General features: G+C 53.5%; 3 protein-coding genes across 5 annotated transcripts; all 3 read right to left on the bottom strand.

The window, feature by feature from the left end:
* Positions 1-1,619: 1,619 nt before the first annotated feature.
* Positions 1,620-8,911, bottom strand: CHEK1 (checkpoint kinase 1). Of its 2 annotated transcripts, XM_066564466.1 has the most exons (12): positions 8,847-8,911; positions 8,060-8,283; positions 7,892-7,956; positions 6,981-7,050; positions 6,172-6,360; positions 4,772-4,876; positions 4,554-4,649; positions 4,374-4,482; positions 3,997-4,174; positions 2,219-2,350; positions 2,031-2,132; positions 1,620-1,873 (listed from the first exon to the last, which is right to left on the bottom strand). In XM_066564466.1, exons 1-12 carry the CDS (start codon positions 8,909-8,911, stop codon positions 1,778-1,780), a joined length of 1,431 nt encoding a protein of 476 aa, XP_066420563.1. In that variant the 3' UTR covers positions 1,620-1,777. The 2 variants fall into 2 exon arrangements, with proteins under 2 accessions (XP_066420563.1, XP_066420564.1); XM_066564467.1 differs by lacking the exon at positions 2,031-2,132.
* Positions 8,912-9,185: 274 nt separating this feature from the next.
* Positions 9,186-18,324, bottom strand: STT3A (STT3 oligosaccharyltransferase complex catalytic subunit A). Of its 2 annotated transcripts, none has more exons than XM_066564329.1 (19): positions 18,257-18,324; positions 17,124-17,221; positions 16,873-16,998; positions 16,715-16,775; positions 15,992-16,113; positions 15,692-15,837; positions 15,361-15,451; positions 14,271-14,377; positions 13,725-13,889; positions 12,986-13,166; positions 12,352-12,507; positions 12,124-12,215; positions 11,355-11,510; positions 11,061-11,249; positions 10,493-10,609; positions 10,309-10,411; positions 9,815-10,003; positions 9,588-9,703; positions 9,186-9,501 (listed from the first exon to the last, which is right to left on the bottom strand). In XM_066564329.1, exons 3-19 carry the CDS (start codon positions 16,958-16,960, stop codon positions 9,463-9,465), a joined length of 2,118 nt encoding a protein of 705 aa, XP_066420426.1. In that variant the 5' UTR covers positions 16,961-16,998; positions 17,124-17,221; positions 18,257-18,324; the 3' UTR covers positions 9,186-9,462. The 2 variants fall into 2 exon arrangements, with proteins under 2 accessions (XP_066420426.1, XP_066420427.1); XM_066564330.1 differs by lacking the exon at positions 18,257-18,324 and adding an exon at positions 17,788-17,806.
* A 325-nt stretch (positions 18,325-18,649) lies between these two features.
* On the bottom strand, positions 18,650-26,846 carry EI24 (EI24 autophagy associated transmembrane protein). The gene is made up of 11 exons (XM_066564355.1): positions 26,757-26,846; positions 25,742-25,888; positions 23,986-24,131; positions 22,709-22,769; positions 21,623-21,689; positions 21,105-21,229; positions 20,753-20,872; positions 20,553-20,664; positions 19,679-19,790; positions 19,495-19,569; positions 18,650-19,365 (listed from the first exon to the last, which is right to left on the bottom strand). The coding sequence occupies exons 2-11, from the start codon at positions 25,781-25,783 to the stop codon at positions 19,200-19,202; spliced, it is 1,026 nt and encodes a 341-aa protein (XP_066420452.1). The 5' UTR covers positions 25,784-25,888; positions 26,757-26,846; the 3' UTR covers positions 18,650-19,199.
* Positions 26,847-26,876: the final 30 nt, after the last annotated feature.

The following is a 26,876-nucleotide window of genomic DNA, read 5'->3' as shown; positions in this document are numbered from 1 at the left end:
CCCTGCATCCTGAATCTACATCCTAAATCCTGCATCCACAGCCTAAATCCTGAGTCCCATATCTGCATCATAAATTCCATTTCACATCCTGCACCTACACCCTAAACCTCCATCCCAAACCCTATGTACCACATTTGAATCCCAAATTCTGTCCCACAACCAACGCCTAGATCCTAAATCCTCCATGTCCTAAATCCTACATCCCATCCCTGAACCCTGAACCCTCCATCCTGCATCCAGCACCACATCCCCAACTCCGCATCCCAAACTCCGCTCCCAGGATGCTGCCAGGAGCTGAGGGCTGGCAGAACCCCCTGTGCCCACTGGAGAGCCATGAATTTGGGATGAGGAGGGGGCAGCAGCCCCCAGCCCGCCCCGGCCGTGCTGTTGGTTTTGGGATTTGCCACGCTCCGGTGCCTCCGAGCGCGCCGGGTCCCCGGCGGGGCCGCACAAAGGGCGCTTTCAGCACAGCCCCCCCCGCCCGGCCACAGAGCAACACAAACCTTTCATCCCCCTCGAGTTTCCCCCACAGACCCCGAAAGAGGAAAATAATCCTCTCCACGGAGTTAAAAATCCAAAAGGAGCCTAAAAATTGGGGTTGAAAGTGATTCCCATGGGAATGGAGCTTGGTTAATGCACGAGACCGCGGTGGAGCAGAGGCAGCGTCCAGCCTCCCCTGAAGCATCCTGGGGAGGAGGGGATGTGCTCGTGACCCCCCAAAATATCCCATTTACAGCAGGTAACAGGTGAAAAATTAATTTGTTTTGACAGCAAGACCTACTCAGGCAACGAGTTGTGTCCAGCCTCATACCCCTCCACAACCCTCCCTTCCCGAGGCATTCCCAAAGATTTTCTTTTTCATGCCCTTAGAAATATAAATTCCTGGGGGGAATGAACCAGAAAACCTTGTATTCAGCCTAATTATCCCCCCTGGCCGCAATCTGTGATCTCTGGGACAATTAAAAGTGCTTAATCCCAGCTGAAAAGCAAACAAGGTCGGAGCGCGGCGTCTTCCTGCCTTCCCCTCGCCCGCTGCCGGGGTCTCACTCCCCAGCTGCAATATAAATATGCAATTAAAAAATCGCCGCTAATTGCTTTGCCCAAGGGGGGTTCCCACCAGGGAAACAAAAAGGCTGGGGAAAGGGATATTAAAAAAAATAATAATTTAAGAAGGGGTAAACAAGTAAAAAATGCATTTTTTTTTTAGCCCAATGATTAAACACTGATGCAGTTTTAGGGAGGAATTGTGGTGATATCTCAGGGTTTGTACCCTGGGGTGGGTTTTTTTTTGGGGGGATGCTCTTTTTGGGGGGGATGGGGTTAATCCCTGGCTCTCCTCTCTCGCTCCAGCGCTAACAACCCCTGGCAGCTCTCGGGCTCGTTAGTCCTTCCGAAAAGCAATTAGAGGGGTTGGAAAATGAGGGCAGCCACTGCCCTGAGACAGGGCAGGAATGGGGGCGGGGGGGGGGAGTGTGTCAGCTCCCAGCCCTTGGGGCGAGTTTAGGGCTCGGCAGAGATCCCGCAGTGGGATTTACCCCGGATGAGGAAAGATGCGCCATCAGCAGGTTTTCAGAGTGAACAACCCCGTGCAACTCCCCCTTGCAGCAACCAGCCTTGCCTCGTGTCCCCCAGGGCTTTATTGAACCTTCAAAACCTAAAACAGGTGGCCAGACACCTTCACAGTATTTGGGTGCTGCTGCCAGAGTGCAGCCAGGAAGAAGAAGAGGAGGAGGAGGTGGAGGAAGAGAAGGAAGAGGCAGAGAAGGGGTGTGAGGGCTCAGGTGCCAGGCAGCCAGACCTTCTGGGTGCTGACAATGTCGCTGAGCTTGGCCTTGATCTTCAGGAAATGCCTCTTGAACTCCAGGCCATCGCCCTGCGTGGGGAGAGACAGGGGCTGACATCCCCTACACCCCTCCCTCCCCTGGCACCCACCTCCCGTGGTCACCCCCACCCTGCACCCACTTTACGTGGTCCTTCCCCACCCTGCACCTGCCAAAAGCTCCCACCACCCACTCTGACCCCCCACACACCTTGGAGAGGCGAAAATCCACCAAAATCTTGCTCTCCATCTCCACCAGGTTCACCTTGAAGATGAGTTTGTTGTTCCTCCTGTCTGTGGTCGAAATGGTGACCTGCAAAGGGGGGGGAATGCCTTGAATGACTCCCTGATGACCCAGCACAGGGGGTGCCAGCCCCAGTTCCATCCCCTGACCCCCACCTGGTTGGTGCAGCTCATCTTCCAGCCATAGCCCATCTTCTCACACACCTCCTTCAGCGCGCGGTAGGAGCCGTCGGCGTCCAGCTTGGTGAAGAACCGCGTCATCCGCTTCACCAGCCGCTGCCACGGGCTCTGCCGCCCCAAAAAAACATTCCAGGGGTCATCAACCCCGCCAAACGGTCCCAAATCCCACCAGGTTCCAGCCCCAGCTCTGACACATCCTGGCTTTCGGTGAGGAAATGTTGGAAAGCTGCACCCCCTGATGGCACAAGCCAACAACCGCATCCCAAAGAGCAGAAACGCTGCACAGCCACATCCCAAAGAGCAGAAACGCTGCACAGCCACGTCCCAAAGAGCAGAAACGCTGCACAGCCACATCCCAAACATTGCAAAGTCAGCCCCTGGTATAATAAAATGCTCTTTAGACACACATAGGATGCAAAGTTGCGCCCCAATGGTATAAATAGTGCAATGATGGATCCTGATATTGTAAGTTGGATGTGAAGCTGCCTCCCAAATGCTGTACCCTGGAACTGGAAAGTTGCGTTTTATTACTCAAAATGCTGCAAAATCGTGCCCCAAATACCACTAGGCTGCACCCCAGGATGACAAACCTTGCCCAGCAGCACCCCAATGCTGCCAAGCTGCTCCCTGATACTGTAAATCAGATGCAAAGTTGCTCCCCAAACACCACAGAACACTAAGTGCACCCTGATGCCATAAATGATGCACATTTGCACCCCAAATCTTGGGAGGTGGCACCTCAAGATGATAAAACTCACAGTTGCATCCCAGCCTTGTCAAGCTGCTCCCTGATATTCCATTACAGCAAAGTTGCTCTTTAATGTGGTATTTATGATGCAAAGTTGCACCCCAATATTTTACACAGCACAATGTTGCACCCCAGTGCTGTAAATCAGATGTGAAACTGCCCCTCAAGTCTCTGGCAAAGTAACAGACAATAAAAGTACTGCAAATTTGCACCCCAAATCCTTCACCTGACACCCTCAGGTGGTAAATATTCAACAGCCACAGCCCCAACAGTTGCTCCCTGATATTATAAATACAACAGAAGTTGCTTCTTAATCTTACATATCTAAGGCAAAGCTGCACCCCAGTAGTATAAAAGGTGCAGCACTGGATCCTGATGTTGTAAACTGGATGAGACTCTGCCCCCCAAATGCTGCAGAGTTGCGCCCCAAGATGATGAACCTCACCCAGCCACACCCCCCACACTGCCAAGCTGCTCCCTGATGTTATAAATTTGGCAAAGCTGCTCCTCATTGTCATACATGGGATGCAAAGTTGCACCCCAGTTTATACAATGCAACGTTGGACCCCAGTGTGGTAATTCAGATGTGAAGCTGCCCCCAAACACACCAAGGCCATGGCAAAGTGTCACCCTGATACTGAAAATACTGAAAAGCTGTGCCCCAAATCCTGCAAACTTGCACCTCAAGGCCATGGCAGTGTCACCCTGATACTGAAAATACTGAAAAGCCTTGCCCCAAATCCTGCAGACTCGCACCTGAGGTGATAAATAACAAAAAATTACACCTCCAATATTCCCCAGCAGGCAAAGCTGCACCCCAAGCAGCACAGAGCAGCCCCCAGCCATTGCAAGGTGCACCCTGACACCGTTGTTGATGCCGAGCTGCGCCCCAAACGCCGCGAGGTGAAATCCCAAGAGGATCAACCTCGCCCAGCCGCATCCCAAGCACCGCGAGGCAGCACCCTGATATTCCAAGTGGTGCCAGGTGCCCCCCGCAGCCCCTGACCTGGGAGGAGCCTGGGGTGCCCAGGAGTTGGCTGTTGACCAGCATGTGCTCGGGGCAGGCGGGCTGCGAGAAGCTGAAGCCCTGCACCAGCTGGTCGATGCTTCCCGTGCCACTCTCCCAGGGCAGCCCGCCCGTGCCGGGCTCCGGCTGTGACGTGGAATAGCTTGCCTTGTCCTCACTGCAAGGCAAGGGGGGACACAAGGGTTAGGAGAGCTGGAGAGAGCCCGATGTGGGAACTGCATGGGATTTTGCAGGATCTGGGACGATCGCAGGGGTTGTGCGGGGTTTCCACCCGACCACCTCCTGGAGAAAATGCCAGGAAAGCCCCGAGGCGTGCAAGGAATTGCAAACCCGTGTGGAGGGAAGCAGAGGCTCACCCCAGTGCTCCCTTCACGGGTGAGAAGTCTGTATCGGATCGGATGTGCTTGGAGAAGCCTCCAGGGGAGTCAGTGACTCCCCCCGAGGAGAGCCGAGCCCGCTTGACATCTGCAAAGGGACAGGACACCAAGTAACCCCCAAATCCGGGGGCAGCAGCGCACTCCCCCGCAGCCCCTTACCCTTTTTGAGGGGTCTGCTGTACCACCGGTCCTTCTGGATGTCAGGAATGGTGATCCTCGCCGTCGGGCTCTCCGTGAGGATCTTGTGCAGCAGTGCTGGGGGAGACGAGGGGGTGGAACACAATATGGTGTGTGTGTGGATATGTATGTGTTTGTGTGTATATATAGCAATATATTTGTGTGTATATTTAGGGAGCTGCTGGGTGCCAGGTGCTTACCCAAGGGAGCGGAATCAATCTTCTTCCAAGGTGGGAGGTAGGTTTTCTTCTCCTTCCAGTCACTGTATTCCTGGCAGCTGTCACTGGGCTGGTCCCAAGGCAGCTCTGCCAGGAGATCCCACTGCTGTCACCCCCAGTGCCACAATCCCCTGGGCACACACGTGGCACTGTGGGGACGTGGTGTGCCAGGTGACCCTGCCCTGCCATGGATCCTGTGTGCTCCCCATGCATCCCAAACCTCCCTGTGCATCCCATGGTTTCTCACACACATCCCATACCTCTCTATGCATCCCAAACTCCTCCTATGCCTCCCATACCTCCCCTCTGCCTCTCATACACCCCCCACTACACATCACATACATTCCCCTTCTGCAGCCTTCTATTCCTTCCATGCAACCCTATGGATATTCCAGGCATCCCCCTCCATGCATGTCCTATCTCCCTTATGGATCCCACACACTCCATCTCTGTTTCACACATCCCTCCCATCTCATGTGCACCCCTTCCCCATCCCATACATCCCTGGTGCACTCCCTCACACACTTCACCCGTGCACCCCTTCTGCATTCCACACATACATCCATGCACATTCCACAAACACTCCCCCATGTCCTCTGCACCACTCCTGCATGTCCCCCACATCCCCTGAACACGTCACATGCATTCCATTCATTCCTAGAGATATTCCAGTGTTCCAGCCTCCACAGGCCATGTATCACTGTCTGTGAATTCCATCCATCCCAACATTCCAACCTCCAGCCACCATGGCTGTCAGCACATCACCCCCTGTGAATTCCATCCATCCATCCCAACATTCCCACCTCTGGCCATCAGCTTATCATCCTCTGTGAATTCTATAAATCCCAGCACCCTCACCTCTGGCCAGCATGGCCATCAGCACATCACCCTCTGTGAATTCCACCCATCCCCACCTCCGGCCAGCATGGCTGTCAGCACCCTCTGTGAATTCCATGCATCCCAACATTCCCAGCTCCCATCCAGCATGGCTGTCAGCACCAGGTCACCCTCTGTGAATTCCATCCATCCATCCATCCATTCCCACCTCCGGCTACCAGCACATCACCCCCTGTGAATCCATCCATTCCCACCTCCGGCCACCAGCGCATCACCCTTTGTGAATTCCATCCATCCATCCATCCCTCCATCCATCCCTCCATCCATCCACCCATCCCCACCTCCGGCCAGCATGGCTGTCAGCACCAGGTCACCCTCTGTGAATTCCATCCATCCATCCCAGCATTCCCACCTCCGGCTACCAGCACATCACCCCCTGTGAATCCATCCATTCCCACCTCCGGCCACCAGCGCATCACCCTTTGTGAATTCCATCCATCCATCCATCCATCCATCCATCCATCCATCCCTCCATCCATCCCCACCTCCGGCCAGCATGGCTGTCAGCACCACGCCGCAGGCCCAGACGTCGACGGGCTCTGCGCGGAACTCGGGGCGCCGCAGCAGCTCGGGGGCCACGTAGGGCAGGGTCCCGCACATCTTGTTCAGCAGCCGCTCCCGCCCGTTGTGCCGGAACACCGTGGCCAGCCCGAAATCTGAGATCTTCAGGTTGTCTGGGCCCAAACAGAAGCAAAGCCGAGTTACAACTTTAAATCAAAAGTCAGAATTAACCCACCCCCGCAATAAAATTAATGAAAAATGCAAGTTCAAATTGAAATAGAAATCAAAACGTAAGTAAAAGTTTTATTTATTAATTCAAACTCAAAATTTGTTTAAAAATTTGAATTGAAAGTAAGCTTAAAATGAAAATTCAAGTTAAGATTTTAAAGTTCTAAGTTTAAAAGTTGACTTAAAATTTGAATTAAAATACCAATAAAATTAAAAGAAATTCAAACTAGAATTTAAACTTAAGATTCTAAAGTTCTAGGTTTAAAAGTTGACCTGAAAATTTGAATTAAAATACAAATAAAATTAAAAGAAGAAATTCAAATCAAAATGCAAATTCAAATAAAAGCTTAAATTAAGAAATTAAGCTAAAAAAAAGTTAAAAAAATTTGAATTAAAAATGTAAAGGAAAATTTAATTCAGAATAAAATTAGACCCTTACATTAAAAAATCAAATGCAAAATATAAGCATTTAAATTAAAGCTTTAAATTGAACACACAAATAAAAAAACACAAATTAAGAAATGAAAACTTCATGGAGGTCGGAGAGGGACACGCCTGCCCCCACCTCGCTCGTCCAGCAGGAGGTTCTCCGGCTTCAGGTCCCGGTGGGTGATGCCGATGCTGTGCAGGTACACCTGAGGAGCAGGGGAGGGTCAGGGCTGAGTGGGAATCACGGCAAGGGTCAGGGGTCAGCACCATGTGGGAATCACGGCAAGGGTCAGGGGTCAGCATGGTGTGGGAATCATGGCAAGAGTCAGCACCGTGTATGAATCATGGCAAGGGTCAGTGCCATGTGGGAATCATGGCAAGGCTCAGTGCCATGTGGGAATCACGGCAAGGATCAGTGCCATGTGGGAATCACAGGCAAGGATCAGTGCCATGTGGGAATCATGGCAAAGGTCAGTGCCATATGGGAATCATGGCAAAGGTCAGTGCCATGTGGGAATCACGGCAAGGATCAGTGCCATGTAGGAATCACAGGCAAGGGTCAGTGCCATGTGGGAATCATGGCAAGGTTCAGTGCCATGTGGGAATCATGGCAAAGGTCAGTGCCATATGGGAATCATGGCAAAGGTCAGTGCCATGTGGGAATCATTGCAAGGGTCAGTGCCATATGGGAATCATGGCAAGGGTCAGTGCCATGTGGGAATCACGGCAAGGGTCAGGGAGTCAGTGCCACGTGGGAATCAAGGCAAGTATCAGCACCATGTAGGAATCATGGCAAGGGTCAGGGGTCAGCATGGTGTGGGAATCATGGCAAGACTCAGCACCGTGTATGAATCATGGCAAAGGTCAGTGCCATGTGGGAATCACGGCAAGGGTCAGTGCCATGTGGGAATCATGGCAAAGGTCAGTGCCATGTGGGAATCACGGCAAAGGTCAGTGCCATGTGGGAATCACGGCAAGGGTCAGAGGGTCAGTGCCGGGCAGGAATCACCGCTGGCACCCGCGGCATTGCCGCTGCTGAGCACTCACCACGCCGGCAATCAGCTGCTGGAAGAACCGCTGCGCCTCCGGCTCTGGCATCCCGACATCCGGCTCTGCACGTGGGGAAGAAGAGGAGAAGAGCAGTCCTCAGCGGTGTGGGGATGACAATTTAGGATGCCCCGCTGCCCCTACATCCCCGGGTAGCCCATGCCGCACCGATGCGGTCGAAGAGCTCCCCGCCGCGGCAGTACTCCAGGAACAGGTACTGCGTGGCCCCCTCCCGCCGGTGTCCGTAGAACCGGACGACGTTCTCGTGGCTCAGCATCTTGTTGATGCAGATTTCCTTCTTGATGTTCTCCGGGCACTCGGCCGCGCGCTTCATGTCCACGATTTTCACGGCCACGGCCTCCTCGGTGCGGCGGTTCACGGCCAGCTGCACCCTGCGGTGGGCACGGAACAGGGAATGGGTATGGGAGTGGGCATGGGAATGCTTCCCCCAGTGACAGGCAGCAGGCAGGGAATGGGAAGAAAATTCTGCCTCTGAAGATGGCAGCAGGCAGGGAATATTGCCACTGGAGGCAAGGAACGGGCAGGGAATGGGCAGCAAATGGTGCCCCTGGAGACAGGGAGAGGGCAGGAACAGGCAGGGAATGCAGGCACGAGGAGGTGCACGATGGGCACACAGGGGTGCAAGGGAGTGTGATGGGCGAGCAGTGGGCACACAGAGGACGTGCCACAACCGGAGCGGGCACACAGTGGGCATGTGATGGGCGAGCAGCGCGGACTGGGCGAGCTGTGGGCGGACACACGGCATGTGATGGCCAAGAGAGGAGCAAACAGCGGGCACGCAGGGCCGCGCAGAACCACGCAGGGACAAACAGGAGGTGCGCAAGTGGCACACGGGGGCAAAGGGACAGCGGCCGCACAAGGGGCAGGGCAGGGGCGTGCAAGGGGCGGACCCGGCCGGCAGCAACCCCGCGCCCCCCGGCCCCGCCGCACTCACTCCCCGTAGGCGCCTTCGCCCAGCGTCTGCACCAGGTCCCAGTCCTCCACGAAGGGCACCGCCATCCCCGGCCCCGGGCCCGCTCGGGGCCGCGATCCGGTCCCGGTCCCGGCAGCGGCCCGGCCACGCCGCCCTTTCCCGCCACGGCCGCGAGCCCCGCCCCGCCCTGCGCGCGCACGGCCCAAGCCACGCCCACACAGCGCCCAGGCCACGCCCTTACCTGGAATCCCGCGCCCATTACAGGCCCCGCCCCCGCTCCCCGCCCCTATTTACATTCAAATCGGTTAAAAGCAGCTGAACGGCCCCAACGCCGCTCTGACAGAATTCGGGAAGAAACCCTCCAAACTGATTTTTATTTATTTGTATTCTTTACAATTCCTGGTCAATCAGCCCCGATGAGAGCCGCAATTCTGATTTGGCGACGGCTCCGTGTGTATATAAAAATCACTCCCGGCAGGACGGGGCGGGCAGGGTCCTCCCGCCGCTGCCTGCGCTTACAAACGGTATAAAACAAACCCGAAAGAGCCCCCCTCGAACCCCCAGCAAACCCCCGAATCTCTGCTGCACAGGCAAGACTGGGTCAGTGCGGTGTCTGGCGCGGCCGGCGCCGGCCCCTCTACGTCCTCGACAACCCGCGGTTGTCCAAATCTTTCACCTGGGCAGTACAAGAAGGTTCATTAGGTACAATTCCATGTTTTTTTTCCCAAATTGAGCAGGTTTGGGCTCACTCTGGTGCCATACCTTGTATATTCGGACCAGCCAGTGCTCTGTGGTGTACGCCTCCTCCAGCACGTCCAGCTCAAAGTCCTTGTTGCCGATTTCAGCGTTCCTCACCCGGTCGTAGCCTGGTGGTCGCTCTAGGAGAGAGGAAAGCACCGGCAGTGCTGCTGCATCGCCCCCAGAGATGTCAGGGTGCAGGGGGCCCCCCAAAAGCAGTGCCACGCCCCGGGGCTGACTCAGGGACTCACTGGCCTCAGTGTAGACCTGGCCGAAGCGGTAGTAGCACATCTTGTACATGAGGCAGTTGAGCAGCACTGGGGAGCCCTCGCGGTCCACGCGGAACTCCCCGGTGGGGGTGTAATAGTCGTGCTCCTTGATGTGCCTCCCCGTGTCCGTGCTGCCCCCGATCCGCACCATCCACAGGAACTTGTTGATGTCTGCAAGGCAGAGAGTTGGGGGGCAAAGAATGAGGGCTTGAGTTGATTTGGGGGGCCAAGAGCAAGGGGTTGAATTGAGGTGAAAGAACAAGAGGTTGGGATGAGGTAAAAGAATGAGGAACCAAGTTGAGCTGGGGAGCCAGGAGGGAGGGTTGAGGTGATGTGGGGGAACCAAAAGCAAGGTTGACGGAGAGCTCCAAAGAGGAGCATTCCGGCCCCATTTTCACTCCACAGCCCCAGCTAGAGGTGGGATTCTGCCACCAGCACCCCTGGCTGGTCTGACCCGGCTCACAGCAGGATCTTACCGTCCGACGAGTACCCGGTGAGGCCGCCAAAGATCACCAGCACGTAGCTGACATCCAGCTCCCTCATGATCTCGTAGGCTTTCTCCTCTGTCGATGCCATGGCCTGGGGCAGATGTGGAGTCAGGCAGTGCTGATGTGGTGCCCAGAAAGGCTGGCCAAGGCAGCGGGGGAGGGAGGGACCCACCTGGCCGACGCGGGAGATGTGCGTGTTGTTCCAGGTGTTGTTGTCCACCAGGATGGTCCGGTTGGCCATGGCAGTGATCTGGTACCCGTAGTCCCACCAGGACATCACCTTGGCATCCTGCACCAAACATGGCCAGGCATCAGTGTCTCAGTGGGCAATGTGGGGTGCCCAAGGCCCCAGCACCCCATACTGTCACAGACACATTTTATGGAAAATCCTTTCCTTAGGATTTTTTCTCCTGAAAAGCTGAGAGGCCTCGGGAACAAAATGTAAACAATGGTTATCTGCTGCTGTGAAATGCAACAGGTGCATCTGGGATTGGTCTCATGTAGTTGTTTCCAATTAATGGCCAATCACAGTCAGCTGGCTCAGACTCTCTGTCCGACACACAAGCTTTGTTATGATTCCTTCTTTTTCTATTCTTAGCCAGCCTTCTGATGAAATCCTTTCTTCTATTCTTTTAGTATAGTTTTAATATAATGTACATCATAAAATACTAAATCAAGCCTTCTGAAACATGGAGTCAGATCCTCATCTCTTCCCTCATCCTCAGACCCCTGTCACACACCTCTGGCGTGTTGTGCCGCAGCCAGTAATAAGCTTCTCGGAAGTCATCGAAGATGATCCTGCTGCCATCGCCACCGCGGGCAGAGAGGACGATGGAGGGGGAGGAATAGGCCTCGCTGGTCACCCAGGTGGAGTGGAAGGTGTAGGTGATCAGGAAGAACGCCATGACCAGGATCATGCCACTGGCAACCTGTGGGAACAACCCAGGGTCTCAGCACTGGAGGGACGGGGCTGTCAGCCTCCTGCACTCAGCCCTTCAGGACCAGGCATCTTCCCAAGCTGGCCTGGTGCTCACCTCATTTTTAATGGGGTAGGTAGAGTCCTGCTGCTTTTTGCTCTTCTTGTCTGGCCGGCTGATATCCAGGTTCTTCATGTAGGTGGACAACACCTGAGAGACCCCAATGCCAGACAGGATGCACATCACCGGAGCCAGCACCAGCATGAGACGCACCTATGGCAACAGCAGAAGCGTTGGAGAAGGAATCCAGCAGAAATCCAGGGGAAGAGGGATGCCATTCCTAATCCAGCACCTCAAATTCAGTGGATGTATCAGCCTTGGGATAAACCTGTGGCTGGTTTTTTAGTGGGGAGCTGCCACCATCTCAGACACCCCCAAGGGAAATTCCCCGAAATGCTCAAAATTGGCCCACATGGGAAATTGAGGTGACTTGAGCAATCTTAGGTGGAAGCAAGGACTGGTAGCTGCATCCACACCAGAACTCCACCACATTTAGTGTTCAGGGCACCACAGGAAGAGTGGAAATGGGCTCATCAGTGATTGTTTGTCAGCAGTCCCTGCCTGAAAACCCAGAGAATTTGTTTGAGATTGCACTGGGTGCTCTGGGAGATCAGGAACCCTGACCAGGCTGGCCCCAGGGACACAAGTCACACCCAAACCACTGAGTTTTGCAACCTCACCATCCCTCACTATTGAAGGGCAAAACAAAACCACATTTATGGAAATGAGAAAAGCCCTCAGGGTGAAAGAATCATCACTAAGTTCAGAAAAACAAATTAAATTGTTATGAGCACTCGGAGGCAGTGCTGGTGCCCGCAGCCCTCACCATGACAGCTGAGAAGTACATGCTGGTCACCCCGTACATGATGATGAAGATACGGGCATCCGAGAGGTTGCTGAAGCAGTAGTAGAGACCAACTGTGAGAGGGGAAAAAGGGGTCAGGTTCAGCTCAGAGATGAAATAAAACCAGGCACTAAGGGACACAGAAGGCTCAGCACAGCCAGAAGAGGCAGGAAAGCCCTCTGGTGACTAACTCAGGATCTGGCAACTCACCTGGGAACATGAAAACAAGGAGCTGCAGGTCGAAGTAGTAGGAGGACCAAGTGGTGGGCTGGTGCTCAGAGACAGAGGCGATGATGGGGATGTTGTTCTTGGCATAGGAAGGGTCCAGCAGGGAATAGAAACGCCCCGTCCATGGGGAGATTTTCCCTAGGAAAGTAGAGAAAACAAATCCTCTTTGGATCCAGCAGACTAAGGGGCAATGTTGACATGCACTCTCCCAGGGAAGCACATGTGAGGCTGAATGAATGATCTCAGACCTCATTTAGAATCTCTACTACTCAAACCTGCCATTTTAGAAAGGAAATACAATGCAATTTCGCTCTAAAATATCTCCTCCCTGCTCAACCTCTCTCAACCTTTAGCATCTCTTTGCTACTACAGACCAACAACCAGTATCTGCAGCACCAGCCTGGTGTCCCCAGAGTCTCTGCCCCTCCTATCTTACAGCTGCTGCTTAAATATTCCTTGCTAATGCACAAACTCAGGCAGGTCCCAACCTCCCCCTTCGAGGGACTCACAGCACTGGCACCACAGAAACACAGAGTTAGGATGGACAAATTCCATGCCTTGGGAAGCAAGGAAAGAGGGTGAAACACCCTTGTAAATGGCCACAGCCTCAGGCTACCTGTGAGCATCAGCACGGCACCGACGGAGAGGAGGACGAAGCCAACCAGGGAAATGACACTCCTGAAGAGGATTTCAAACTGCTGTGGGTTCAGCTTGCTCCGGAGGTAGTCCACAAAGGCATGGATCTGGCACAGGCCGAAGACTCCAAGGGCAGCCATGTGCTCTGAGGAGAGAACAGGCTGGGAGGGGGGCAGAGCGTGGTCAGACACAGAGATGAACAGGAGCCATTACTGGCTTTTTTCACAAATCACTGCTTGGCACAATCTCTGCCAGCCACAGGAAAATGTTCAAATGTTCCCTCCCTGTGACTGGCACAGCTGGCATGAGCTCTTTTCCTACATCCGCTTTGATTCTGATAAGAATCCATGTGGAAAATTAACCAGATTCTCTTGAAAACATGAGCTGGGCAGGCCTGTTTCCTGCCATACCAAGACACACATGGCATGAGTGCTTCCTTCACCAAAACCAAAGATATTTTTATGAAAGACAGCGGTGCCAGGAAGGGTATTAGGTTATTAGGTGCTTTGAAGGTTATTAGATGCTTTGAAAGTCATCCAGCACAGCCAAAGGCTCATTTTGCCAAAGGTGGCAAGGAATCAGCATAATGGAGGCTGGAACAAGGAGTCAGCACCCACTCATAACCTCAGTGATGAAGGGCAAGAAGTAAAACCAGGTGTCAGCACGCTACTGGTCTGTTAGAACCCATCCCTGAGTCTGCAAACCCTCCTGGTGCCCACCTGGAAGCCAACAAAGGAGATCTGCATGGAGAGGATGGTTCCCAAGCAGTAGACTGTGCAATAGGCTACGTAGATCCTGTGGGAGAAGCGCCCGGTGAGCATCAGCACCAGCACGTGCAAGGGGATGAGGTTGATGAGGAAGACGTAGCCACCCCACGAGGAGACCTGCCAGGACACAAAGCAGACACACACCCACAACTTCCAGGACTGAACAGCTGCAGAGCTGAGGTGAAACACAGAGGTTTAGCTTTCCTGGGATTATGGGCGGGATTTTCACACAGTAGCAACACCAGCTGGAATCTGCTCTATCTTAGAACATCCTCCACCCCCCAGCTGCCAGAAACATGGATTTTTCAACACTATTAAGAACACCTCACACAAAACCTGCTAGTTTTGCAAGAAAGGAGCCATTCCCTTTCCACTTGCAGAGGTTCTAGCTCTCTGGACACAGTGACACAGGAACAGCACACCATGGCTTCCTGGTGAGTGCATCCAGAGGAATCTCAGAGTCAGGGTTACCCCAGAGCTGGGAGAAGGGACACTCACCATGTAGAAATAGGCAAGGGCACACATGGCTGCCCAATAGATGGAGCCAGTTTTGACAGCCTTGATCCACATGTAGTAGGTCAAGAGCATGCAGAATATGGCGATACCTGTGGAAGGAGCCAGAGCCGTTAATGCAATCCCTGGGGCACGGCAGAGAACTCAAGCCATTAAAAACAGATCTGTAAATGCTTTTGCTGCTCCATCACACAAAGAACCAGGCCTGGGAAAAGCATTTGATATCTGGTTTCTAGACTGAAACACTGTGGTGTTTGTGTCTAACAGCTCACGTGGCTTCTTCCAGCCACACCAGCTGGAAGAACTCCTACACAGCCCCCAAAAGCCCAGCTACAGCAAAGGAGCCAGGATCCTCCTCTGCCCCAGGCTGTGGCAGTGAGATTGCTGCCTTTGCCAGTCCAAACGTCACTGCTGGAACAGGGATAAAAGCACAGAGGAACCACACAGTAGCTCCAGTTCCAGGCAGAGCTTGGGGAGGTGACAAAATCCTTTCTGACTGCCAAACAAGGATACTGGAGTAAACTTGCTGCTAGAGCTGGGAGACACTCCCTCTACTCCACAGCATGGTCAAAAACCATCTCTGATCTCTGATGGGTCAGGTTTGTTCAGCACAAACCCAGCAAGGATCACCAGGAAAGGACAGAGCCTCTCTTGTGCTCTGCAGCATCTTCCAGCACCGCTTTCCAGCACCCAATCCACTTCTTCCTAGTAGCCACCCTATTCCTCCTATTCGACCTAGAAATTGTCCTAACTCCTCCCACTACCATGAGCCACCCAACTACAATTTCCCACTGCCACCCTAACCTGAACCTCCTCACTCATCTTCCTCCTTACACTAGGGCTAGTATACAAATGAATCCAAGGTGGGTTAGAACAAGCAGAATAACAGAAATTTAGTCTAACTAATACAGTTGATTTTGACTCAACAAATTATAGCTTCCACCCTTTAAGTTTCTTTATGTCCTGCCTCCATCTAAGCTTCTACTCAGCCTTCACCCTAAACAGCCTAGGTTTAGCCTTCCACCAAACTCACCTGATCTCAGCTTAAAAGTTTCCCTGAGGACCACAAACTCACCTTCATTATCATAGGAGCCAGCAACAGACCGAGAGATGTATCCAGGCACAACAGCAATCATGGCAGCAGCAAGGAGTCCTGCCCCTGCATCCTGGGAAAAACAGCCAGGGAAGAAACATCTGGGTTTAAGGATTTCATTGCTAAAAAGAACAAAAATTGTGCGTAGAAACAAAGTTTTCGAACAGATCTGCCATTTCCCAGAAGGCTGGGGTTTTGAGGAGTGTGGCGTTCACCTCCAAACCTCTGACCCAGCTGCTCTCCCAAATGGCAAACAGCTCCCACTCCTCTGGAAAGCCAAAGCCTGCGGGGCACACCCTGCTGGCCCCTGTACCTTGAGCTCTTTGGTGAGGTGGTAAGTCACAATGGTGGTGAAGGAGGAGAAGAGGGGAGCCAGGAACACGCAGACGTTGCGGATGTCGATGGTGATGTGGAAGAAGTGCAGCACGTGGTAAATGGCTGCTGATGTGATCATCAGGCCTGGGGATGGAAATGACACCGTTATCAGGGTGCTCCAGACTCACCAGGAGGGAGCTGCTGCCAAGGATGCATCCCCCCAGCTGGCACTCAGGGATGCAGTCCCCACCCTGATTTTCCCTCGCACCAGGTGCATTTCAGCTTGGCAAAGCTTTACCTGGGTAAATGGTTCCCCCGATGATCCTGCCCAGGGGGTACCATGCTCGGTCATCAAACCAGTTGTGGAATTTGTAGAAGCCCTCCTCAGCCAGGAAGCGGGTGGTGCGGTAGTTGAAATACCTGCAAGGGTGACAGGGTGTGACAGCACTGTGGGGGCTGCTCATGTGTTCCATGCACAGAGAACTGGCCCAGTTTCCCTCAGCTGCTCCAAATCTCAGCTGCAAAGGTTCACTCCTCTTCCCAGTGGGCCTAATAGTATGTTCACAAAGGTGACAGTGCCCCTTGGGACTGATTCAATCAGCAACAAGCTTGGGACAGACACAAATCGTGCCAGGAGCTCTCTCTCCTGCTGTGCCCAGGTCAGGAGTAACTACATCCCAGGAGAAAAGCAACAGCAGGTGATTCTTGTATCTGGGCTTGGATCTGGATACTGACATAAATCATGCCAGGAGCTCTCTCTCCTGCTGTCCCAGGTCAGGAGTAACCACATTCCAGGAGAAAAGCAACAGCAGGTGATTCTTGGATCTGGGCTGCAGGAAGAGCCATGGGTACCAAGCAAATTTGGGTGTGGAAGAGAAAAACCAAGCTGTACTGAAACATGTCCTCCACATCCCACATGCTCAATGGGGATTAAATTGAGCTGGCACCATTACTGAATTCCATGTGCTCCAGAACAGGAAAAGCCCAACAGGCCCCCAGGAAATGAGGAAACGACACTTACGGGTCAAACTCATGGATGACACTTTCAAATCTTAGGACGGAGAAAAGTCTCGTGGAGAAAGCTGCAAACACAGAGAAGGGTCAGAGTGAACACACAGAGCTCATGAGTCACCCTCAGTATTCCTGCATCAGGAGCCATCCCTGAGGACACAGACTTACACAGGACAGCTGCCATGGACAGGATGAGGAGCTTGAGCAGCGTGTCCTGCTTCTCATAGGAGAGCCGGAGGAACCCCAGCTTGGTCATTTTCACATCAAATGCAGGGCCTGAGGATCCCTGAACGCCTGGACACAGTCAGGAAGATCAAAAGCCTTTAAAGCCTTCATGAGCCTTTGGACTTTAAATTCCCCCCTCTGGCCCAGCCTTCACCCCTGCCAGGTGCTTGTGCCTCCCCCCACAAACCTCTCACCTCCTGTCCTGATCTGAGCTGTCACCCCAAACCCTGGCTGGTTTTCCTTCCTTTACAGAGCCCAGAACTTCTCCGGGGCAGAGGACACGCCTGTTTCTCTGTGCACAGAACAAAACCACAGGGTAAACTTGAGCAAAACCCCTGCCCTCCCTCTGGATGCTCTGTGAAGTTTAACCATCACCTGCAAGCAATGCGCAAAAAATAGAATACATGGAGAATGCAAGAAATGGGTGCTTTTTCTCACACACAGGAGATCTGAATGGCTCCTGGTTACTCCCAGTTTGGATCACTTTGATCAAAAATGTATTTATATCCCAGTAATTTGTAAATGCAGATCAGGACAGCAAATTGGTTTTGCTCACACCAGACAACGTGGCTGTTTAATTCAATCTCCCTGAGGGGAAGGAAAGCCACAGAAACCCTGGAGTTGCAAACCAAGGAAGTGACACTCTTACTGGAGAATCACAGCTTTAACATCTTTCTACTCTGAAAACACTCAGATTTCTTCAAATCGTTTCTTGCCCCATCAGTCAGGAAAACCCCTCCCACTGCTCCGGGCAGGCTCGGTCCCAGCACGGGTGGGTAAATGTGCAGCTCACGTCTCTGAGCTACAACACCAGGCAGGACACAGTGGGACAAGCTGAGATTTAAAACCCAAACAAACCGGGTCTGGAAGACCTTGCTGTGCCCAGAAGTGATTCCGACTGGCGCACGCTGGGCACTGCCTGGTGCAGAAACACCAGTGGTGGTTATTTCCTGGATGCCCTGCGATAACGGAGCGCAGTGCAGGCGCCTGCGGGCACCAGCGGCTCTGCCCCGGGGTGCCCCGATGTCCTCGGGGGGGACCCTTCACCCCCCGGGAACTGCCCTGACACGGAGCATTCCCGAACCCCGCGCTGCCCCCGCCAGGCTGCAGCCCCAGGGACGCAGCCCTCACGCCTGGGACCCCTCAACCCCCGCGCTCCCTCTCCTCACACGCCGGGCACCCTCCAAGGCCCGGGCACCCCGTGACCCGTCAGGCCCCTCACACCCCGCAGCCCGGGCACCCCAGCACCTGCAGGCCCCAGGACCCGCAGCTCCCCCGGCCCCGCTCGGCTCCCGGCTCCGCTCCCGGTGCCGGTCCCGTCCCTCACCGCGGCCCCGCCGCCCCGTCCATCCGCCCCGCGCAGCCGCCCTGCTGCCGCCGCCGCCAGCCCGCGCCCTGCCCCCGCCCGCTTCCCATTGGCGGGCGCGCACGCCACTCCAAGCGCGGCCGCGCTCATTGGCCAAAGCACCGAATACTCAATCGAGCGGGGCGGCGCGTGAGGAGCACGGCGCCCCCCCATTGGTGGAGTGGGAGGTGGGCGGTGCCGGCGGGGAACGAGCCGTGACGTGTCCGTCCGGGTTGGCGGGGCCGGATGGTCACGTGGCCGGAAGCGGAAGCGCGCCTGGCCACGTGGGCGGCGGAACCACCGGGGGCGCGGGGGGAGCCCGGCCCGGCAACCCCGCCCGCAGGAACGAGAGCGGCAGAACAGAAGGGCTGAGAATCGTGGTCTCTCCGTTTAATGTTTCAGTGTGAAAATACTAGAGAAAAGTTGATAAACCGGCCCGAAATATCCAAAGGGGTCTGAACGTCACCGGTTCCTTCCCCGACCCTACAGAAACGGTACATGCACGGCAGGGGGACGCTGTGCTCGACGGCAGCGGGAGCTCCCGGAAATACCCGCCCCCCTCCCACGACCTGAGTTAGGGGAGATGGAGGGAGCGGGAAGGGGGACGAGGGGCAGGGGACACGGGGGAGACACGGGAGGGACACAACGGCAAAACGGGTGACGGGCTTGCGACCCACGGCCCGAGCGGGGACATGGCACGGGAAAGGCGTACAAAAGAGTCCACTATAAAACAAGCGCAGGGCACAACCCGGCTCCTGGAAACTCACAAAGGTGTTAAAAACCCAGATTTTTCCCCCAAAAAATTTCCAGGGGGAGACGCAGAACTGACAGTGACACCTCGTCAGGCTGGGTCCTGCCCGTCCCTGGAGATCGGGGGTGCAGAGAAGCCCGTGGGGGTCCCCCCTCCCCGGGCTCTGGGGGCAGCTCAGTGCCCCGGAGCAGCCGCGTGTTTGGCAGGAGAGGGCGAGGAGGAGGAGGAGGAGGAGGGGGAGGAGGAAGCACCGCTCAGGGCGGACTGAAGGTAAACGGTCTTGTGAAAGAGTCTGTTGCTGAGGAAAACCACCAAGGAGAAGAGACGGAGCTGGAAGTGGCTGAAAGGGAAGAAAGTCCATCAGCTCTGGATGCCAGGAGCACCCCCGCTCCCGGTTTTGGGGAGCACTGGGGGAGGCTGGGGGTGCTGGACAGGGGTCAGGGAGTGGGTGGCACTGAAGGATACTCACTAGGTTTTGCCGGGGGTCCTGGCTTCGTTGGCGCTGATGATGAAGAGAGGGAAAAGGATGGAGAAGAGGCAACCGCTGCAAGGGAAAAATACAATAAAATAAAATAAAATACAATAAAATAAAATAAGGGGCACTCAGTGGGTGTCAGGAGGAGGAGGAGGAGGGGCCAGAGTGGCTTTCCCACCTGATGATGTAGGAGGACTGCATGGCTGTGAGAAATGCCAGGGGCAAGCCAAAGCCGAAGTAGTAGGGCCAGTTCCTCTCGATGTTGGACAACCGTTGGTGCATTTCGATTCCTGCCAAGAGGAGAATCCTATGGAAATGAACCCTTGGGGAGGAGACACCCTCACTGCAGATTCACAGAACCATTTAGGCTGGAAAAGATCTCCAATCACCTCCTTTGACCAATCCTCACATTGTCCAGAGACCAGAGCACTGAGTGCCACATTCAGTCACCTCCTGAACAACTCCAGGGATGGGGACTACACCACCTCCCTGGGCAGCCCCTTCCAATGCCTGACCACCCTTTCAGTGAAAAAATTCATCCTGAGCTCCAACCTGAACCTCCCCAGCACAGCCTGAAGCCATGTCCTCTCATCCTGTCACTTTTTCTGTGGGAGCAGAGCCCAACCCCTCCGGCTGTCCCCTCCTGTCAAGGAGTTGTGCAGAACCAGAAGGTCCCCCCGAGCTTCCTTTTCTTCAGGCTGAGCTCCCCCAGACTCTTCACCAGCTCTGTACTCATCTCTGGACATGCTCCAGCCCCTCAATGTCCTTCTTGTCCTGAGGGCCCCAGAACTGGACACAGCACTGAAGGCCTCACCAGTGCCCAGCACAGGGGCACAGGCAATGCCCTGGGGCTGTGCCCACACTGGGGCTGGTACAGGCCAGGTACCACTGGCCTTCTTACAACCTGAGCACTCTGCTGGCCCACATTTACCCTTCATCCCATATAAAAACTGATGGAAGATCAGTGTCTGACACCCCAATTGGATGCTCCTTCAGTAGAGAAATGCTCAATCCAGGCAAGCTCCCCCTTTCCATGCAGGAGCCTCCCTCACCTTTGTTGAACCAGCGGTACTCGAAGCAGTAGAGCGAGTAGAGCAGCGACATGTGGAGGAGGCTGATCAGCTGCCCAATGAGGTCAATAGGGAAGAGGCTCACGATCATTCCCTGGGACAGAAAAGGAGCAGATGGAGGGAGGGATGCTCAGATTTGGGGCAGGGCAGCCCTTGAGCTGTGGGGTAATTGCTTGTCTCACCTGGATGAGGAAAAGTGCCTGCAGCAGGAGGTTGAACAACATGTCAGCGATGATTTTGCTGACGCTGGGGAAGGGGTGAGGCTTCCTGCCCGACACTTCGAACGCCAGGTCTGCGATGTCCTGCCAGCACAGACACGGGCTTCAGGCTAATGGAACCCCAGAGCAATGGGGGCTTCAGGGAAATTAAACCCAGGGTGATGCTCCTGAGCTGCCTTTGCCCACCAGGAATATGCCCAGAGCCTGTTTTGGGGCGGGATTTCATCCTGTGCTCCCACACCACCTGATCAAGCCCCACCCAGTGAGGAAACGCCCCATGTTTGCTCAAGGCAGGGCCCAGGTTCCTGTCACTCACCTGAAACCAGATGGCATTGACCACCTTACTGAGCACAAAGAGGGGCAGGACCCAGAGAGCGCTGAAAATGGAAGTGAGGATGAACTCCAGCCAGGACCAGACATCACCATGTAAGGAAGGGTCACCTTTGGAAGAGAGACAGAGAGGCACATGTGAGGAACTGGTGTAGGAACCTCCAAATGCTTCCTGGCGCAGCCAACAGGGAGTTTCTCCTGACTCTAGTTCTCTAAAAGCACATTTCCACCCACTTGATTTATATTTAAATGCAAAAACACACAGACAAATGTGTTTGAAATGGCAAGACCCCCAGGCTGGATCCCTGGTGTGTACAGCAGGGTGATCCATCCCTGATTTTCCACTAGACAATTAATGATGGGATTGGTTGATTCTGGGAAGAAGAGGGAAACAACACAAGGAGACAGAGGTGTGAGGAACAGCTCAATGGGACAAAGACCCTGAACTCATCCATCCCATGGACTGCTGAGCAGCCTGGAACCCCCAGGGGGAAAGGCACCCACCGATGATCTGCGCCGTGACCGACTGAAGGACGGGGATGAACACTCGGTAGAACAAGAAGAGACTAAGCTGCAGGGAGAAACAAACAAGGAACCTCAGTGAGGCACTGCACGGGCATTTTGTGCTCCTGTGGTGGCTACAGATCCAAAGGCACATGTGCCTCTCCTCTCCCAACAATCCCCAAATAGAGAGGAGCAAGGATTTCTGTTTCAATGCGGCTACAATCTACAGCTGAACACTTTAACATTTCCATGCCCATCCCTGTAGCCATGATATTTTATGAAAAATCCTTTCCTTAGGATTTTTTTTCTCCTGAGAATCTGAGAGGCCTCAGGAACAAAATGTAAACAATGGTTATCTGCTGCTGTGGAATGCAACAGGTGGATCTTTGATTGGTCCAGGTTGGCTGTTTCTAATTAATGGCCAATCACAGTCCAGCTGTCCAGACTGTCTTGGTGAGTCACAAGCCTTTGTTATCATTCCTTTTCTATTCTTAGCCAGCCTTCTGATGAAATTATTTCTTCTATTCTTTTAGTATACTTTTAATATAATATATATCACAAAATAATAAATCAAGCTTTCTGAAACATGGAGTCAACATTCTCGTCTCTTTCCTCATCCTAAAACCCCTGGGAACACTGTCACACATCCCTCGTACTCTGCACCAGTGTAATGAGAAAATGAAGCCATTTATTTGGTTATTTGATTTATAAAGTGTTGGCTCCATTAAGGATCAGCCCTATGAACCAGGCATAGCAAGTCAGAGCCGAGGAAATGTCTTTAAGATGTCAATATCCAATTGGCAAAACAGTATCCCAGGCTGCAGCAAAGCAGGAATTGAATGTTCAGGAGAAGTCTCAAAGACTTGGAAAAGCAGCTTGGGTTTCATGTGTTGATCTCTTGAGTAAGTCTGTGGTCCTGTATCCCATAGTGAATCCCTTAAAATATAGCATTGGGATGGGAATGTGGTGGTTCCCAAAAATTCCTGCTGCCATGCTGATGGCTCACCACTCACAGTCTAGGAGGGCTGGAGCAGCACGTGGGTTTTCAAATAAAAGCTGTAATAAATAAGAACAATCTCCACATACCCAGAAGACACCTCCATTCCAGGCACAACACTGAAATATGCGGCTCACTATCCGGGGTTCACTGTGGGAGAGAGGCGTGTTAATGTCCCAGCACCTGGAGAAATGTTCCCTCCCAAGTGCCAACTGCTTCTGCCCCACGTTTTGGACACCTTGGAAAAGTCACCAAGAACCAGCTCCACACCGATTGTGCACCTGATTTTATCCAAACACAGAAATCCTGGAAGGAATCTCTGCACAAGTTCACACCACGTCTCAGCCAGGGCAGTCTCTGCAAGACTTACACCAGGAAGACTCTTTCAACCTTTATTAATTCCCAAAATCTGCACTGAAACAGAAGAAAAGCAAAGCTTTCTTCCAGATTTTCAAGCACATATTGTAGATCTCAGGCTCTGTTCTCCCCAAACTCTTGCCACAATAAAACTGTGAAATTTTGGGCATGTTTTAGTCTCAGAAGAGGCTGTTTCAGCTCAGGATGGTTTTGGTGTCTATTTGGACATGCAAGAGCAGCTCTGTGGGACTTTGCAGCACTTTCCCAGTCAGCTCTTGACTCCAGAATGATTTTGCTATAAAGAAAACCACCAAAATTCAGCTATTTATATAAACAACAACAACAACAACAAAAGTTGTATTTTTCTTCAGAGGCAGCCCAGAAGTGGAGCTGCAGATACCCCTGAGATGTGTCAGGATCATGGGAGACTTTTCTTTCACCTTTCAGCCAGCCTCCCAACCAGCCAGCCACAATAATTGGTAAATTTGTCTCAGAATGTGCATTACTGCCCAAAACCACTGTGTGAGATGCCAGCCCAGTGCCATCAGGGCAGCAGAGACATCCTGGCATGGTCAGGGAGTCAGACATGGAAACAGATGCTGTTTGCTCCTGCATGGGGATAATTCTGGCATTTCCAGAGCCACCGAGGTTCTGCAGCTCCAAACTCCACAAAACACAGCAGGGCTGAGGAAAAGAGACACTCAGTCTGCCTCGATGTGGACATTGGATCCAAGCTGCTGTTTCTTCCCTGATCCCACAATTACCAGCACCAACAATGGATCTGAGATAGCAGGAGGATTCAGGAGGAAAAGAAACCCATAAATCCACGTTCTTTCAGTGGTAATTCAAACTGATTATCAAACAACATAAAAGGTCCGACTCCTTATCTCCAGCTCCATGACACAGTGCAAAAAGGGAGTTTCATACCACGTGTTTCCCATTCATTGGCTCTGGCTACCAGAGGAGAGGGGAATTACCCCATTTCTGAGCAGCCACACCCCATACTCACTTCTCTTGCTTCTTCTCTTCCATGTGAAACCTCCGCTGGGCGAGTGCACTGTTGGCTCTCCTCCGCCTCTGCTCTTCCCTTTTCTGCTGGATCCGGGCATCCAGCTTGGAGATGGTGCAGATGCCCCAGATGGAGTCCTTAATTCCCTGTGGACATGAGGAGAGAGGAGCAATGGCATGTGGCTGAGCCAAGCCATCCAAACCCTCCTGGTGCCACGGCTGGCCTCACTCCCTGGCTGCTTGGGCCCAGCTGGAGCAGCAACACCACCACTCTTCCATGGCCCAGTGACCCAAATCACTGCATGTTCCAGCATCTCTGTGACCAGCAGTAATTTTGTCTGTAAAGGTGCAATTTCTCTTCCAATCTGCACTATTTAAAACCCTGGCAAAAAATCAGAGTCCGATCTCTCCCAGCCTTGGCTGGCAGGAAGCCCCTCATCCCCTGCCAGCTTTCTGAGGCCAATAAAATGGAATTACACCAATATTTGGGATGTGTGAAGTCTCAGTGTATGCTATGAGTTTGATGCTTATACCTTCACAAATAAAAGCATCTGTCCTCATCCCAGAAACTCCCTCCCACCAGCCACATCCATCCTGTTAATAAGGGAATGCTCAGAAGTCTTCCCTTACTCCATGTTTGGAAGATTTGCAGAGCTGCCTCCTAGGACTTGGCTTGTCCAGAGAGGTTGTGGCTGTCCCATCCCTAGAAGTGCCCAAGGCCAGGCTGGGCACTTGGGGCCTGGATGCACCCTGGGAGAGTAGAAAGTGCCCCTGCCCTTGGCAGGGACATGGAGCAAGAAAGACTTAAAGGTCCCTTCCAACCCAAACCACTCTGGGATCCTGTCCAATTATTTCCAGCTCCAGATGATCCCATATCCATTGTCATCACAATTTCTCTTTAAAATAAAAATCCTAAGGATGAGCCAGGATGGTGTCACCATCCTTGTTGGGTTCATGGAGTTCTTCCCCAAGAGGATAAATTCCAATCCCAAATTCATGTCCCTGGCCCAGGCAGCTCTTCCAGCTGATGGTGTAGGAGCCCTGGGAAATGACACAACTCCTGCTTTTAGGTTCTGGCCACAGGGCTTTGATCAAACCTTAGTCTGTTTTCCAAACAGATTTATTTCTGAGCACGAGTTATTGCTCAGTGACACAGCAAGAGAGGCTTTTAGCCTGTATTTAACCCTGGATGATGGAAGACAGGGTGGGAACAGTGAGGTGACACAGACCTTACTGCTAGGACAGAGCTGCTGTGGCCACAGACATTAATTTATTATTGTTGTTATTATTATTAAATTATACACAATATTGTACACTCTATGTTAAAATATATTATAAACTTTGTGTGTTGTTATATATTGTTATTTGATAATTAATATTATAAAGATTTTTCATTAATTTGTGCCCAAAGGAAATCTGTCAGAGGTTCAGCAGCAAACACTGAGCCCTTTGCAATAGACACACCACACAACAGGGTTGAAATACACTTGGAGACCCTTTTCCTTCCTTAGACAAGTCACCAAGAACCAGCTCCACACCGATTGTGCACCTGATTTTATCCAAACACAGAAATCCTGGAAGGAATCCCTGCACAGGTTCACACCACATCTCAGCCAGTGCAGTCTCTACAAGACTTACAGCAGGAAGACTCTTTCAACCTTTATTAATTCCCAGAATCTGCACTAAAACAGCAGAAAAGCAATGCCTCGGGAAGGAGAGTGCTCCCGAAGTGCCAGGAGCAGCCCCAGGAGCCTCACCCTGACGAGGTCATGAAGGAAGATTCTCACGCTGTCGGCCATCTCGACTCCAGCATCACCTCTGCTTCCCAAACTATCAACTACAGGGAGAGGGGGAGAGCCGGGCCCAGGCCTCTCTCATCCTGGAGAGACGGGAAACGGAGGAGCCTGCGGAGAGAACACACAGGGCACAGCTGGGAACAGCGGGCTGGCCGGGAATTCCAGGGTCAGGCACACCCCGCTGATTCCCAACAGCATTCCCGGCCCTCGCTGGGCACAGCCACCCTCCAACAGGCCAGGGGATGGACCCAGCGAGCCCAGGCTTAGAGGAACAGCTCTTGGAAACCACCAGAGAAAGAAAACCAGCCTCTGCAACAAGGCAAAAATAAACCAGCAGCTACCAAAACTCGTGCTTTCCCAGCAGCATGCAAACCTCTCGATCCTCCAGGCAGCTCTGGAGCAGGCTGAAGTCACAAACCCGGCACGGCAGTGCTGCTGCTGCTGCAGCCGCGGGACGCAAACCATTTAAAATCATTTAAAAAACGCCTTTGTTTTGGTTATTCTGAGTCAAACCCTGCCGGGATCTAAGCTGCGGAACCAGAACTGACCTCCAGATTTATTGCCCAGTTAATCACAGGCAGCTTCCTCCTAAAAACCCGAGTCATGGAACACCCTGCCGAGCAGGACACCCACAGGAATTGCCTCTGCTGAGGGGTGACCTGGGGGTCTGCACCCCTGGCAGCCGAGGGGTGACCTGGGCGTCTGCACCCCTGACAGGTGAGGGTGACCCTCAGGCACCTGGGGAGGGCAGACCCCGCCGTGGCTGCCGGGGCCCCGCGCTTTACCCCGGGCTGTTTCCACAGCCTCCCGCACGGTGTTCTAAGGGGACAGCTCCCAAATGCCCTCAGGGCCGCCCCCGCAGTGCCCAGAGCCCCCGGGGGGTTTGTTTCGACACGGGAAGGCCGCGGTCCCCGGCGGTGCCCCCCGCGCCTGTCTCCGTGCGCCGCCCCCGGCCCCCCGGTCCCCCCGCACTCACCGGGGCCGGCCGGGGGCGCACGGCGGGACGGGCCCGGCTCACACGGCCCGGCCGCGCCCACCGCGCATGCGCCGCGCACACGCACTGCCGCGGCCCCGCCCGCCGCCGCTCGCCCCGCCC

This window comes from Molothrus aeneus, chromosome 22 (genome assembly GCF_037042795.1).
Source record: "Molothrus aeneus isolate 106 chromosome 22, BPBGC_Maene_1.0, whole genome shotgun sequence".
Lineage (NCBI taxonomy): Eukaryota > Metazoa > Chordata > Aves > Passeriformes > Icteridae > Molothrus > Molothrus aeneus.
This window is presented reverse-complemented; position numbering and strand designations above follow the sequence as displayed.

Coding starts and splice junctions, on each gene's coding strand:
- EI24 (XM_066564355.1), bottom strand. CDS start 25,783: ATGGCCGACAGCGTGAGAATCTTCCTTCATGACCTCGTCAGG. Junction 21,230..21,622: donor GGTCACGGCGCAGATCATCG/GTGGGTGCCTTT, acceptor TCTCTTCCAAAG/GTGACCCTTCCTTACATGGT. Junction 19,366..19,494: donor AGGACCCCCGGCAAAACCTA/GTGAGTATCCTT, acceptor CTTCCCTTTCAG/CCACTTCCAGCTCCGTCTCT.
- STT3A (XM_066564329.1), bottom strand. CDS start 16,960: ATGACCAAGCTGGGGTTCCTCCGGCTCTCCTATGAGAAGCAGGACACG. Junction 15,452..15,691: donor ACCTCACCAAAGAGCTCAAG/GTACAGGGGCCA, acceptor TGTTTTTCCCAG/GATGCAGGGGCAGGACTCCT. Junction 12,216..12,351: donor CCTTGTTTTCATGTTCCCAG/GTGAGTTGCCAG, acceptor CCCCTCTCACAG/TTGGTCTCTACTACTGCTTC.
- CHEK1 (XM_066564466.1), bottom strand. CDS start 8,911: ATGGCGGTGCCCTTCGTGGAGGACTGGGACCTGGTGCAGACGCTGGGC. Junction 7,957..8,059: donor GGAGCTCTTCGACCGCATCG/GTGCGGCATGGG, acceptor CCCCACGTGCAG/AGCCGGATGTCGGGATGCCA. Junction 4,483..4,553: donor CAGCAGACCCCTCAAAAAGG/GTAAGGGGCTGC, acceptor GTCCCTTTGCAG/ATGTCAAGCGGGCTCGGCTC.